Source organism: Heteronotia binoei, chromosome 9 (genome assembly GCF_032191835.1).
Source record: "Heteronotia binoei isolate CCM8104 ecotype False Entrance Well chromosome 9, APGP_CSIRO_Hbin_v1, whole genome shotgun sequence".
In the NCBI taxonomy this organism is placed as follows: Eukaryota; Metazoa; Chordata; class Lepidosauria; order Squamata; family Gekkonidae; genus Heteronotia; species Heteronotia binoei.
The window spans coordinates 62,826,481-62,842,786 of NC_083231.1; the positions used below are offsets into that span (position 1 = coordinate 62,826,481).

Sequence of the window (16,306 nt, forward strand, 5' to 3'; positions counted from 1 at the left end):
CACATGGTCATCACAATCTTGTTTGTGCCACCATCTGTCACCATGTAGCCTGCGATGACCCCACTGCCTACACAAGCCTCTATTGATCTTCTGATGATGGCACTGAAATTGTCCCCCGTTTGTGGCCTGTTGATTGGCTCAGCATGCAGCAAGGCCTTGCGATAGCCAGCCGAGGGGCCCTGACCCTGCCTAATGCTTCCACCATCCTCACCCACTTCCCTGCCTTTCCACCAGTGTGCACTCAGGAACAAATACCTTTCATGCGAACTGTGGGGAGTCCACAGATCTGAGGTGAAGTGAACAGTTGCCCTGGCAGCATGGGACAAATGCTCCCTCATCACAGAGTTCATTGCCCTATAAAGTTTTGGCACAATGCTCCCACTCATCGTGGTGCGGCAAGGAACCTTGTACCAAGGTGCAATGAAACAGAACAACCCCAGCAAAGCAGGACTCTCTACAAAGGAGAAGGGACATCCTTCAGCAATCAACTTGGCAACTTGCCAATCAAACACCACACCAATGCACTTCTTCCCCATCCTTGGCACACTGAAGCCACCCCCACCAAGTGTCTCGGTCAGAGTTGCCTGGTGCTCCTTCCTTATCATGGAACTCCCTGGGAGAGCTCTGGAGGTGGATGCTACAGGAGAACCCACCTCCTTGCTGGGTGGCATGGCCCGCTTGGGCACCCCACCAGCAGCATGTCTCTCCCCTCAAAGAAGCTCCACTGCATGGTGCTTCTTCAAGTGGTTCCACATCCCCACCGCTGAGAGATGGGCAAGATCCTCCCACAACTGATGTGGTCCCTACACAGCTGGCACTGTGCAAAATGGGGATCCTCCATGATCTGGAAGTGCTTCCAGACATTGGAGAAGAATGGGTACCAACAGAAAACCAACCAGATACCTACACCCAAAGCAGGAGGAAAACACAAGGTTTTCTAAAAGTTAAAAATAAAAACCTGCTTCTAATCCCCACAATAAGGGGGGGAAAGAAAGGATCTCACCAGTCAGATGCTGAAGTCCAGGTCCAGGATCAGGAACACCACCAGGCCATAGAGAGCAGCAGAGCACTGATAAAAGCAGAAGCTCACACTCACAGTCCCTCTATGGCAACAACAGTAGCAATGGAGTCAAGGGGGCAAGAGATGGTTAATAAATACCCTCTCTCTGCCCATGGACGGAACAGAACAGTTTGAAAATAGATTGTTCTGTTCTCTGATTGGATTGAGAGGGGAAATATGCAATTCCATTGAAGAACTGACGTTTCTCCCTTCCCCCTATCTTGCACAACAAAAACAGCCCTGCAGGGTCCTGTAAAGCCATGCCTTTTGCATTCTGCAAAAGGCATGGCTCTGATTAGTCAGGGGCCCCCTCACCCTCACCCCAGCCAGAGGCAGAAAAAGCCAAGGGAAAGGCAATCAAAGATTGCCTTTCGCCTTTCCCCATTGTTTTCTATGGACAGCTAGGGTTTACCGAATATTTCCGAATACCACCGGTATTATTTGGAAATCAGCTATTAGGAATTTCAGATAGACTCAGATGCCTATCTGGAATCCCCTATTTCCAAATTTTACCGAAAAGACTGGTGTTCGGTAAATATTCAGTAAACCCTTTACCAAACTGACAGCCCTACAACACACTCAAACTTATTCCACTGATAATGTAACCCAAAAAAGAAAATGACTGCCATAAGTATTGATTGATCCAAGTGGACAGCTGTGTTGGTCTGAAGCAATAGAACAAAGTTGGAGTCCAGTGGCACCTTTAAGACCAACAAAGTTTTATTCAGAGTGTGAGCTTTTGTGTGCTAAACACACTTCCTCAGACATACAAAAATGGAAACAGAATCTTACATATCTTACATAAAGAGAGTGAGTAGTAAATTAGCATACAGAAAAATGAAGATGTTTTTAACAGATTAAAAGAATAATAAGGTATCACCTTATACTGGAAAACCTATTGACCAACAAACATACTCCATGCCTTCAGCTGTCATCCTAAACATACTAAACAATCCATTGTATACAGCCAGGCTCTAAAACAATCCTTTTTGGAACTAAAGTATCCATCTGATGAAGTCCTACAGGTTTCTCAGTTTTGTAATTCCTGATGTCAGATTTGTGTCCCCCTCCCCCAGCCTTTCAACCTTCTGAGGTCGGTAAAATGAGTACCCAGCTTGCTGGGGGGAAAGTGTAGATGACAGGGGAAGGCAATGGCAAACCACCCCGTAAAAAGTCTGCTGTAAAAACATTGTGAAAGCAACGTCACCCCAGAGTCGGAAACAACTGGTGCTTGCACAGGGGACCTTTCCTTTTCCTTTTCTTTCCCCCAGCATAGACGCCCTGGTAGTCCACAATGTAGCAAAATTACAGGACGCCACCTGGAGGCTTTATAATTTAATTAACTAGTTGTGCTGTTTTATTTTATTTATTGTTTTATTTCATGTTGAACATCACCCAGAACCTGGCGTGAGCTGGGATAGGTGATTGATTAAGTCATAACAACAACAATACCTGGTTTTCTCTACCTCAAGGGGTCTCAAATGCAAGTCTTTCTGAACATGTGCAAACTCACATTGGCAAAGTTTTCTCAAATGTTGCTGTGAACATAAGCCCACCACCAACAGCTGCCACAAGGAACATCTGGGAGTGGCATGTTGGTATCCAGGTAATAGGGCAAGTCTACATGGTAAGCCCTCTGTATGTTGAATCAGTAGTTTTCCTGGATTTTCCCGTCCTTGTTTTCTGCCACAGGAGAAGTAAATAAAAGGGAAAGGGAAAAAGCAGTGCTAACGTCAATGCCTTCTGGCGGGGAAACTAGGCTTGTGATCATTACACAGTTGTCTCCTGGATAGTAAACTCAAGGGAAAGGTATATGCTATAGTGCTGGCTTTCATTTCTTTCCTTGGTATACTTTGACCACTGCTCCAAGGAAGCTCATTTCAGGCCTTCTCAGGAACTGTTGTACTCTCTCCAGGGAAACTCATCTCATACTTTCAGAGACCACTGCATCTGACAGATGTGGGCAGCTTGAAAGGAATGAGGACACCAACATGAACGGCAGTGGCCACAGGGGATTGACATCTTACTTGGCCGACACTTATCTTTACTGTACAATTGAATTAGGATTTATTTTAAATCTAAAAAGCTGCCTCTCATATATTGATCATTCTGATACACCTCCTTGATAACTGGATTTTGAATGCTAAAGATATTGCTATAAACTACTTGATTCTAAGGGCATTAGAATATAATTTTGTTATTACTTCAGTGCTTGAAACTGCTTCAAAAAATAACATTCTTTGCTGAGATAATTGAATACTAAGACAGCTGTCATTTTATAAAAGTCTATTTTGATACACCTCAACTTTCTTATTAATAATCATGAGTATTGTCAAAGCAAAGTTTTAAAGGAGTTAAATTCTAAATCCACAGCACATTTCTGTTCAAATACCTCTGTTTTGCATCAGGAATTCTTTATCATCTTTGATTGTGGTAGGAGCTATAAAGTTTTGGAAATTAGTGTCAGATCAGTATTACATCAGACAAACGTATTTGAATGAAACTTTTGACTAGTCCTTTTCATCCTTTGCTTCAGCTTTGATCCTGGTCCCTGATTTTAATGACATTTGTGTCCAGTTTATACAACAAGAAACAATTTCCCCTTTTCTTTTTTTTAAATTTCCACATAAATTAATGAGTGTTTATTTTAAATACTTGTACACTGCTCTGCTCTTTTATACATTAGCCTGTATAAATGAAGGACTCACAAAATGCACATTTTCAAAGGATTGAGAATGTACTTAGTTCATCATGAAGTGAAAACAATGCAGTGGGAAATAAAAGACTACATTCATGTGATCTTACCATATTCCATAATATCTAACTTGGGATTTGAGAGATTTAATTTATCTTTTCTGTCAAGACAGAACCAGGTACTGCTGACAAGTGCAAAGTACTTTGAAAGATATTTTAGGCTAAGTGAAATGAAGATTTCATTCATTCTCAGTCACATTCACATAAGTTCCACTGATTTCAAGGAGAGCTACAAGTACATAATTAAGTGCAGGATTTCATCTCAGGTGAAACATATGATAGTCTAATTATAAGGATATCCTGGTATAAGGTATTATATTTGAACTTAAATAGTGACAGTAATTTACTTGGTTTAGTGAATGTGCCTTGGCAGATATTTGAGCCATAGTCTGTTCTTTCTGAGATAGTATTACCATAGTCCTTACAGAGTTTGCTGAACCTTGTGACCTTGCAGGAATATAATTTAATTAAGTAGCTAAGATTTAGCTATCCATCAAAATAAAAATCTAAAATTTCACTGGGCTCTTGACATTTGGTTTCCAAGAATCTTGACTTTCTGGTACCTCCACTGCAATCCTAAGTGGAGTTGCTCCTTTCTAATAACATAAGAGGAGCCCTGCTGGATCAGATCAATGGGCCATCTAGCCCAGCATCCTGCCTCAAACAGTTGCCAACCAGTTCCCCTGGAGGACCAACAACAGGGCATAAAGGCTGAGACCTTCCCTTGATGTTGGCTCTTGACTCTGGGATTCAGAGGTTAGTGCCACTGAATGTGGAGGTTCCCCTCAGTCACCATGACTAGTAGCCACTATCCTCAGTTAGCCTGGCTAATCTAAGCTGTTTATTCCTGTAGCCATCGCTACATCTTTGGGCAGCGAATCCCACATTTGAATCTCTCTCTAAATCCATTGAAGTTTAAAAATTTGTTTAGGATTGCACTGATAATATCCCACACTCAGATTCATCTGGGGAAAGTCCTTCTTTTCTCACCCTTGTGCTTACTCTGCTTCTCTTTGTTCTAGGCCTTTGCTTCCTTCCTAAAGTCCCTGTGTTACCCATCGACCTGCATCTGGGCTTGCATAACAGTTCTCAGTTTCCTTTTCTCCCCCAGTGTCAGCAATATACCGTACTTCTCTGTCCCCAACTCTACCCATCAAAGTGATAGATCACTATACAGTATAAGAAATGAAACAAATTGAAGAACTTAGGCAAGGTCAAAGAAAACAGGATTAGTAAGATGTTTGCCAATAATGCATTAAGCATTCCATTTGATCTAAGTCAGTGCGAATCAGCTTTTGACATTTAAAAACTCCTTCCCTCCCAAAAGATCTTGACTGCAGAACCTGCATCTCAAGAACTTCAGTTACAATTGCTTAAAATCTTTATAAGTTTTACATTGGCTGTTGAACACTTCAGCATTTGCCATGAACACTTTGTTTAGCAAAATGCAGTGTTCTTCATCCAGCAGGTTGCTTGGCTAGCAACTTCTGTGTCATTTCTTTGGCAGCAGTTCTGCAGAAACCAGGTATTGTGTGGAGATTAATTGCTGCGGTCTTGAATAAACCCTGCCAGTATTGAAAACTGCAATATGTTCATTTAGCAATGTGGAGAGATGTTCCCCAGGAATTCCAGGTTGCAACTGTAAGAAATTTCTAACTGATAATATTATGAATATGATTTGCAGATCTATTTTAGATTACTTCATCTCATCCTCTACAGAAGTGTAAATGCAGTGGGTTACTTTTCATTTTTCAAAAAGCAATTCCCTGTTCTGCCGCTTAAAAATTATAAAGATAATTCTCTCCTTAATCACTTCCCTATGCCCACTAGTCAGTCTAATGCAAGCATAGTACAGAAGAAGTACAAGCACAGTTTATACATTTAAAAGAATCTTGGATTGGATTGTTCCTTATTCTTCCTGCTCAGTCTTCTTTCTCACAGTCTGAAGACTGGAGTGGGGCAGGGTGGGAGGGGAGATAAAGAACTTAGCTGTTTCTTGGGAGCTTGTGTTTATTTTGCTAGTACTACTTTGTGTAATTGAGTAATGTGAAAAATAAATGTATTGCTATCTGACCATTTTGAGGTAAATACTTCTGTAGACCAGCACCATCCTTTCCTTTGCAAATTTTCTTTAAAGCAAGTTTCTTTCCTTGCTCCATCTTGTCATATCCATGCAGATAATGCACCAAGACATTCCAAAGAATGGGAGGTTGGGTAGGTCTCCCATTCTTCCCTTTAAGCCTTCCTCCATCTTCCAGCTGTTTGATTCACATGAAATATGGGGTTTATGGCAATTGAACATTACAGAGTAGGAATCATAGAGTTGGAAGGGACCTCTAGGGTCATCTAGTCCAACCACCTGCACAATGCAGGAAACTCACAAACACTTCCCCCTAAATTCACAGGATCTTCATTGCTGTCAGATGGCCATCTAGCCTCTGTTTAAAAACCTCCAAGGAAGGAGAACCCACCACCTCCCGAGGAAGCCTGTTCCAATGAGGAATCGCTCTAACGGTCAGGAAGTTCTTCCTAATGTTGAGCCGGAAACACTTTTGATTTAATTTTAACCAATTGGTTCTGGTACTACCTTCCAGGACCACAGAAAACAATTCCACACCATCCTCTAGATGACAGCCCTTCAAGTACTTGAAGATGGTGATCATATCACCTCTCAGCCACCTCCTCTCCAGGCTAAACATCCCCAGCTCCTTCAACCTTTCCTCATAAGACTTGGTCTCCAGACTCCTCGCCATCTTCGTCGCCCTCCTCTGAACCCGTTCCAGCTTGTCTATATGCTTCTTAAAATGTGGTGCCCAAAAGCTGGATGAAAATAGGAAAGACCCACACAGACCTACCAGCACAGAGACTGCTTGCAAGTGACAAGGTCAGGGAAGGAAAGAAATAACTATTTAGCTTTAATGGAGTTCATCTTTGCATAGGCACTGCAGCCTTTCATGGTAAAAGATTATGCCTTGAAATAAGGCCAGCACACCGCAAGGATAAAGGTAATTTATCATGCTGAAAGTCAACATGCCAACAAGCCCTAAATTGCCACCAAAGCTACTAAACCATATTAAATCCACCAATCAAAATTAAGAACACTGTAATCCCCATTAGCATGATATATTAGTTATATTTAAACAGTGTCAGTGGCATGGATCAAACCACACAGTAAACCAGCATTTCTGTTTGCAGATAATAATAATAATAATAATAATAATAATAATAATAATAATAATAATAATAATAATAATAATAATAATAATAATAATAATAATAATATTTTATTTTTATATCCCGCCCTCCCCGCCAGGCGGGCTCAGGGCGGCTAACAGACATGGGAGTCCCATGATTCACATAAAACAGCATAACAGACATGGGAGTCCCATGATTCACATAAAACAACATAACAGTTTAAATATCAGTTACAAATAAGTTATTTAAAATAGATAAAACATATAAAATAGGTGCTAAAATGTTGTAATCCTGATGTACACAAGATGGCTAAGTGTGTGCTCGTTAGTTAATCAGGTTCTGTCTCGAATGCCAACTGAAAAAGAAATGTTTTGCAAGCCCTGCGGAATTGGTTCAGGTCCCGCAGGGCTCGCAGCATCTCTGGAAGGTCGTTCCACCAACGAGGGGCTATCACCGAGAAGGCCTGCTCCCTAGTAGCCTTCAACCTTACTTCTCTTGGCCCAGGGATTGTTAATAGGTTCTGGGAACCAGACCTCAGTGCTCTCCGGGGTACATATGGGGAGAGGCGGTCCTTTAGGTAGGCAGGTCCTCGGCCATATAGGGCTTTAAAGGTGATAACCAGCACCTTATAGCGAACACGGTAGACAACCGGCAGCCAATGCAGATTCCGCAGCCCAGGCCGTGCAGGCTCCCACCGTGGTAGTCCCTCCAACAGCCTGGCCGCCGCGTTCTGGACTACCTGGAGTCTCCGTGTTCGGTACAAGGGCAGCCCCATGTAGAGGGCATTGCAGTAGTCTAACCTCGAAGTGACCGTTGCGTGGATCACAGTTGCTAGGTCGGTGCGCTCCAAGAAGGGAGCCAACTGCCTCGCCCTCTTAAGATGAAAGAAGGCGGATCTAGCAGTGGCAGCTACCTGGGCCTCCATTGATAAGGAGGACTCCAGTAGCACTCCCAGGCTCTTGACTTTGCGCACCGGTACCAGTGGCGCACCGTCAAAGGCCGGTAAAGTAATCTCCCCTCCCGGTCCGCCGCGGCCCACGCAAAGGACCTCAGTCTTCGCCGGATTCAACTTCAGCCCGCTCAGCCTGAGCCAGTCAGCCACGGCTTGTAGTGCCCGGTCCAAATTTGCTGGGACATCACCAGCCCGGTCGCCCATCAATAGATAGAGCTGGGTGTCATCTGCATATTGATGGCAACCCAGCCCATACCTCCGTGCAATCTGGGCAAGGGGGCACATAAAGATGTTAAACAGCATCGGGGAGAGGACTGCTCCCTGAGGCACTCCACAATGAAGTGGGTACCTCTGAGACAGTTCCCCCCCAATTGCCACCCTTTGTCCCCGACCCTCAAGAAAGGAGGAGAGCCACTGTAACGCTAGCCCCCGAATTCCTGCGTCGGCGAGGCGGCGGGTCAGCAGCCGGTGGTCGACCATATCGAACACAGCCGATAGGTCTAACAACAGCAATACCGCCGAGCCGCCTCAATCCAGTTGTCGTCGGAGGTCATCCATGAGGGCGACCAGGACTGTTTCTGTCCCATGGCCCGGGCGGAAGCCGGACTGGCATGGGTCTAGGACGGAAGCGTCCTCCAGAAATTCCTGTAACTGCACCGCCACGGCCCTCTTGATAATTTTGCCTAAAAAGGGCAAATTTGAGACCGGCCGGTAGTGTGCCAATTCGGCCGGGTCTGATGACGGTTTTTTCAAGAGAGGGCGGACCAATGCCTCTTTCAGGGGTGTTGGAAAAGCACCTTCTGAAAGGGATCGATTTATAATATCCCGTATAGGATATCTTAATTCCTCCTGGCAGGCCTTAATTAGCCAGGAGGGGCATGGGTCCAGGTCGCAAGTCGTGGAACGTGCAGTGGCAAGAATTCTGTCGACTTCCTCCAAGCTGAGCGGGTCGAAGCAATCCAGAGTTAAATCAGAAGACACGCATTGGGCTTCGAGTCCACTTACTGCCTCCAAATTGGCGGGGCAGTCCTGGCGGAGCGATTGGACCTTGTCCGCAAAGAATTTCGCAAAAGCCTCACAGCCAATTTCCAATTCCTTAGCTTTTGAATTGCCTTGAGGCAATGTAGTCAGATTCCGAATTATTCTAAATAATTGGGCTGGGCGCGAATTTGCAGATGCAATCCTAGCCGCAAAATATGTTTTCTTTGCGGCCTTGATTGCCATCTCATAGGACTTCATAAACTTCCTATAAGATGTTCTAGTCGCCTCATCACGAGTATGTCGCCATTGCCTCTCTAGCCGTCTAAGGCCCTGTTTCAGCTGGCATAATTCCGGGGTGTACCACGGAGCCAGCTTAGTCCGAGGTCGCAGAGGGCGCCGAGGTGCGATCTCCTCGATGGCCCTCGAGAGCCGGCTATTCCAGGTCTCAATCAGGCCATCGAGGGAGTCGCCAGAGGGCCAGGGGTCCCGCAGAGCCATCTGGAACCGTTCCGGGTCCATTTGGCTCCGCGGGCGAGCCATAATCGGCTCCTCGCCTAAACAGGTTCGGGGGGGGCATATTTACACGGGCCTTGAGGGCGAAGTGATCCGACCATGGCACTACCTCTGCGGTTATATCGCTCACTACAATCCCGGCCGCGAAGATCAGGTCTAACATGTGTCCGGCCTGGTGGGTGGGGGTTGCAACAAATTGAGAGAGTCCCAGTGTCGCCATGGAAGACACTAGGTCCGTCGCCTGACTAGAGGACGGGTCATCAGCATGGACGTTGAAGTCACCCAGGATTATCAGCCTTGGGTGCTCCAGCGCCCAGCCTGTCGCCGCCTCGAGCAGGGACGGTAAGGCGTTGGCCGGTGCGTTAGGCGTACGGTACACCAGCCAAATCGCCAACCCCTCTTCATCCCCCCACGCCAGACCGGCACATTCAATGCCCTCAATCTTTGGGGCCGGGAGCGCCCTGAAGGAGTAAGCCTCCCGTGCAAATAATGCCACTCCTCCCCCCCGCCCGCTAGTCCGCGATTGGTGGAAGACCGAGTAACCTGGGGGAGCTGTTTGCGAGAGGGCCACTGTATCACCCTCCCGGGTCCAGGTCTCGGTCACACAAGCCAGGTCCATATTCTGCTCGAGCATAAACTCTCGGAAAATTGAGGTCTTATTATTGATGGACCTGGCATTGCATAGCACCAATGACGGAGGCGGGTTACTCCTGGTCCTACTACCTGTCACCCTTGGGATGGGCCGCAGATTGGAGGGGGGCCGAGCACCGACTTGTCTCTGTCCTCCTCCCTTATAATATCTGCTCCCACCGCCATACCTCCCCCTCCCCAGGAGCACCGGAATCCCTGAGCCAGCCATTCCTCGCTGGCAGCAGCTGCAATAAAACCACTATCAGGCTGGTATCTAATTGCTCACCCTCCTCACTCCGTCTAACTAAACCCTAATTCCAATTAACCCAGAAACCCCCCTCCAATTCCTTATATATATTTGATAATGAGTTGATTCCAATAGCAATTAATTTACCCCTCCCTGATTCCCATCAATTTGCTAAAAATATTTATATAATCCAATTCAAATATATAATAATAAATCAATGAGTTAATTAGTAATAAATTAATTTTTAACTACTAAATTCCGGAGTGGGTTGGCAGTTCTTAAAGTGCGACGTGAGTGTAGTTTGGACGCTCCTTGTGGGTTAGCAGCCACCGATAGGTATAATGGGGTGTTGCCAGTCAAGTTACAGTCAACAGTCAGCCAGTCAGCACGGAGTAAAGTAAAGTGCACAGTGCAGGGTCCAGGACTAAGTGTCAGTGATTGTGCCCGGTCATGTAAATGCGCCAGATAGTTCTGAGAAGTTGCAGGCTCTGGGTGCAAGTAAAGGTCTCGTGGTTGGGGCTTATTCGTTGTATCTCGCGCAGGCTGGTGAGCCCGTGGTGGGTGGAAACCCCCCTCGTACTCCCCGCCGCGCCGTAAAGCCCCTCCTGTATTACCTGTAGGGACAACCAATTCATATGGAGCCCTATTATGCCTGTACGGCCAGTTGTTAATTTCAGGCAGAAGCACCCAGGTCACCTGCATCAGGGCTCTCTCTTGGGCGTCGGCCCCTTCGTCGCTCTGGCACTCCTCCCGTCGCTCCTGGTCTGTAAGCGTCGGGGATCTCTCACTGCACTCCCCGCTCGCCGCTACTCCTCCGTCACTCCCACTTCGCAAGCGTAGGGGGTCTCTCGTTGCACTCGCCCCGTTCCCCGCTCTCCGCTCTCCACTCCACTCCGCTCTGCCCCGTTCTCCCTGCACTCGTCCCCGCTCGGTCGCCGAATTGCCAGGCCGCCGGGCCACAATGTTGATTTTAGTCCTGGCCCGGACGTCTGCGTCGTTGCCGCGATCGACTGCAGTCTACTCCGCCGCCTCGGCTGTACTCGCGGTCAGGTAGGCCGCGCGGTCCGCGCTCGGTTTGTTGTTACTGGGAGCCCGGCGTCGGCGTCGGTAGCCTCCAGTTTTCTGCCTCGGTAGCCTCCAGTTTTCTGCGGTCTCCAGTGTCTCGTTCCTCGCCAGTATCAAATCCCAGCCTGTCGAAGGTTTTTCGTAGGTGGTTGGGTGGATAATAGAACCCGATACTCGGGAGCTCTAGCAGTTTGGGAAGTTCCTGGAGATTTTGAGGTGGAGGCTGGTGGGGGGCAGGATTTGCAGAAGGGAGAGACAGCAGGATATAATGCCATAGACCTTCCCCTCCAGGGTGGCCGTTTCCTTCAGGGGTATCAATCTCTGTAGGTTGCAGATCAGTTGTAATTCTGAGAGTTCTCCAGGTGGCACCTGGAAATTGGCAACCACATTTGCAGTAGAGGAAGTGGAAATTTCCACAAATTCCCCCTTCACTATTCTTGAGGTTTTGTTGATGCACATGAACATTTTGGGGATTTCACTGGGCTGTAGCAGTAAGGGGTTACATGGGAAAGTCCTGGTGTTAGGGTTGCCAGTCCCCAGGTCACTGTGGGGATCTCCCAGTTTTAGGGGCTTTTCCCCACTGCAGACCAGCTGGCTGGTTGGAAAAACCCCTCCCCTACACAGAGACGTTGCCATGTGACTCCCCAACATGATGAGATCACCCAGAAATGACATCACATTAGGGATGTCACATGGGAGCACTTTGGTTTTAGGGCAGACTCTATGGTTTAAGCCCAGTTAAAACCAGAGTGTCCCCCACACAATATACCTGATGTGATGATGACACTTTCAGGTGACATCAATGCTCCCACCCACCTCCAGAATGCCCCCCAAATTCCTCTGCTGGATCTAGCAATCCTACCTGGTGTGCAAAATCTGCCATTGGAGACAGGCCACTGTCTCATGAATACAGTGGTACTCAATCTGTGACTTGCAGAAAGCCACACCTGCAATCACCATCAACCAAAAGAGCCACATTACTGTTGTATGCCCTACTCACTAGCCAACCAAACATACACACATATACAATAATATTAAATGTATATTGATTAATGTAAAACAAATAACCAGAAATATAAACAAATAATTTCCAGTGCATCAAAAATGAAATCCCACTAATTTATTGCATACCTTTACTTCTGGGCATTCTGTCCAAGGTGTGGAGTCAAATCCCAGAAAATAAAACTGGAAGAAAAGCCAGAGATGGCATGTGAAAAAGCTACATGTGGCTCTTGAGCAATGAAGTGAATACTACTGGACTAATTACAAACCAGCAACTATTTTTAAACATTTTCCATAATGAAGTTAGAAAAAAAAACTTTTAAAAGTCAATTTTCTTAGAACATATTATTCAAACCTGTAATCAAATATTTAATGACACAGTTTGACCTAATTTTGTCAGCTAATTAAACGCATATATGTTAGCTACAAATCAGTGCTGATGGTTTCAAGAAGGCAGCTAGATTTCAGTAGCACCTTGAAGACCAAGAAGAGTATCAGGATTAAGCTGCTGAATGACCTTGGGTCAGTCACCAGTTCTCTCAAGAGTTGTTCTCTCAAGAACAGTTCTCGAAAAACCTCTCCCAGCCCCACCTACCTTACAGGGTGTCTGTTGTAGGGAGGGGAGGGGAAAGGAGATTGTAAATTGCTCTGAGGCTTCCAGGTGAAGGGTGGGGTATAAATCCAATCTCCTCCTCCTCCTTCTGCTTCTTCAAGTCAAAACTCCCTTCGTCAGATAAGTAGTAAAAGGAGCTTTCATTCTTGTAAAATTTTACCTCGAAAATCTTGCTGGTCACTAAGGTAGCACAGGTCAGTGCTGAGTTTGCAACAGGACATTAATTCTGTTTCTTTCTTATTTTTAAGAACTAAAGAATTTGAAATATTTTTATGTCAGAAAGTGCTTAACCAAGGGCTAAATAGAAGGAAGCTATTTTTCTGGGGGTTATGAAATGACACCTAAATACTGTCATTTGCATGTGATCGAGCTCCCCAAATGAAAGGATTCCCCATACATTTTGAAGCCAGAAAATACTCTGCAGGCCATGTTGCATCAGAGCTCAGTGCAGCTTTGCATCATTCCCATATGTTCTCGTTTGCTGTACTGGAAATCATACATTTATCCATTTATTTCCACTTCATAGCATTTGTGTTTTTCCCTTCTCGGAGGGCATTCCATTAAGAGCTTCTGTCCTGTGAATGCATCTTTAACGTGCAAAAGCTTGCTTTCACTGGGCACTTATTTTTCTGTTCAGCTTTAAAAGTAGCTTTAAATATTAGGAATGTTTTCCTGATCTGCACACAAATTAACCCTGAAATAGAATTATTTAGTATACCTTTCTTATTCTGTATGGCCAGCTTTAGTGTATCTGTTGTTGGAGTACCTAAGTATTGCCTTTTTCTTTTATTAAACACTCTCTTATTTGTTCCTAACTTCCCCTGTTTAACAGCAGACAATCCCAGGGAACACTGAATGAATCGGATGATCCCGAGACAGGCTGTCTAACTGATAACAAGCCAACTTCTCGTCACTTCTATCCTGTCGCCTTGCTGCTTGTCAGCTCACATTTGCTGGTTGTGTGGCTTATTTTAAGTCTTGCTCTATTATTAGCCAAATATCAGTAAACTTCTGTTCCTTTCTTTTCTATGAACCACAACGGCTTAAGATTTTTTAAAAATGTGCTGTATTATTTCTACATCTTCATACTTGCAGAATTTGTCCTTAAAAAGCCAATGTCTTTAACTGTAAATGGGGATTTTTTTTTTCATTTTTAATAGAAAGGAAGAGAGCATACTATGCATCAAGTGGTTTAATTTGCTTTTTATTCCTAGTAAACCTCTCTGCACTGTCACTAGTTCTAAGAAAGGCAAATTATATAAGTGACTCTTAATCGGATATGATTCTGAATCACCAAGCACGAAATCCATATTCAGAGCCAATTCACATATTTACATAGTAATTTTACCACCTCAAAGGGGACCTATTTTCAGAAATCACCTGCTCCTCTCTGAAACACACAAGTAGGCAACAAGATGTACAATTGTTTTACAACAAGATGTAAAAATTGCCAATGAAGGTAGTTTTTTGAGGGGTTGGCCATCAAGTTGCAACCAATTTATGGGAGCCCCATTGGGTTTTCAAGGCAAGAGACATTCAGAGGTGGTTTGCTATTGCCTGCCTCTGCATAATAACCCTGGTATACCTTATTGGTCTTCCATCCAAATCCTAACCAGGGCAGACCCTGCTTAGCTCCCAAGATCTGATGAAACTGAGCTAGCTTGGCCTATCTAGGTCAGGCCAAGATTTACCACCTCAGAAATGATGTTTTCCTTAGGTGTGATAGCTTTGTAGTGCTCACACTGGGAGACCACTTGTAGCACTTGCTGCGTGGAGATATTTTTTATCTGTGGCAATAATCAGCCCTTAATCAATCAGAAAGTATGTGGAAGTGAGACATGAATTTGCACAGGCACACATTGAATCTAGAATTGCATACCTCTGCTGTTGCACTTTAGCAATAATTTGCAACTGGATTTTGCTGTATGGATTATAGACAAACCAGTCCTATTGTGAATGATTACTATAAGTGCAATGATAGTATAATATCTAGCGATGGGCTAGGTTGAGTGTTCTGGGCAGGTTAGCTTGAAGGACTAGTTTTCATTCAGCTCTTTTCATTGTTACTCACTAGTAGGGTCTTCTGTTTGAGTCACTCTTTTTCTTTGTTGCAACTAACCCCTTTCTGTCAAGCCATTCTCTGGCACTAGATAAGTTCTGTTTTGTAACAAAATTAACCTGTTTGTAATTGTTCCTTTTGCTTTCCAAAGCACATTTTATATTCTTTTAAGCAAAGTCTTGTTGGCCTCTTGATGCACCATGGTGGCTCTCGTGGCTTTTGTACTGTATGTGAATGAGCATCCTTTCTTTGTAACACAGAGAGTTGGATCAGGTGGTTAGAAAGCTGTCTTCTTTTTGTTTCATTGCAAAGCTGAACATATTGAAAACAAGATGGACATTTCCTTTTCTAATCTGTAGGGCCAGACTTAATAAAATGCCTTATCCATAGAACCTTCACACAATATGTGAAGTTTAACATGTACAGAAGAAACAAATAAAACAATCTGGAAAAAAGTTATTAAATTTTGAAAGCAAATATATTTCTAAGGTTAGAGTAAGAATATATCATAAAGTATTTAATCAAGCCACAGTGCAAGATAAATATAAAAAATCCCATGATCTACTTTTAAGGGCAATAACTTCATTGGGCCTGGCCTTGGATCTAATTTTGTAAGATGTATCATCACTTGTGAGGGAAAAATATTGTAGAGTTGAATCTTTGTTATTTTTACTTCAATTGTTGCTGAAACTCTGCAATATACAAATAAAGCATATTTATTTATTATTTGTTTCATGAAGTTGTCTTTTCCCCCCCTTTTCACCAGAGAAGGATGCCGCATAGAGAATGTACTGAAGAATGTCAAATGCAGAAAGTATGCTTTCAACATGATACAGCTGATGGCTTTCCCAAAGTACTACCGACCACCAGAGGGGACATATGGAAAAGCTGACACCTAAGCTTTTAGACCAAAAAAAAAACGGATCACAAAGCCATGCTTATTAGTTGACACAAATTGCTTTATTTTGTGTGTGCCTCAAATTTAAAGAGTGAAAGAGGAAAACTACATAGGGACTATTTTTTACCAAAATTGTACATTTTGGGAGGAGGAAGAGTGATAAAATATGGTAGGTTGAGTGTTCTGAAAACTAGCTGTTTGTTTACATAAACACAACCTTTTCATCAAAACTATACTGTGTGTCATAAGCCAGTCACAGTTCAAAGTTCAGTCATCAATCAGATTGGAGACCAAGTGCTGAGACATGGGTGAGTCAGCAGAAGTCACTATGAGCCTG

The 16,306-nt window shown here is 44.4% G+C and overlaps 1 protein-coding gene across 7 annotated transcripts in view; it reads left to right on the plus strand.

Moving 5' to 3' along the window:
* Positions 1 to 16,101, plus strand: part of INPP4B (inositol polyphosphate-4-phosphatase type II B) — a 394,186-nt gene extending 378,085 nt beyond the window's left edge. For 3 of the 7 annotated variants that reach the window (XM_060246715.1, XM_060246713.1, XM_060246712.1), the window contains one exon: positions 13,845 to 14,425. In XM_060246715.1, coding sequence (XP_060102698.1) covers positions 13,845 to 14,019 — 175 coding nt within the window. In that variant the 3' untranslated portion in view covers positions 14,020 to 14,425. Of the gene's footprint in view, positions 1 to 13,844; positions 14,426 to 15,837 lie in introns of those variants that run through there. The other 4 variants (XM_060246716.1, XM_060246717.1, XM_060246718.1 and 1 more) reach the window with 3 other exon arrangements.
* The last annotated feature ends 205 nt before the right edge of the window (positions 16,102 to 16,306 follow it).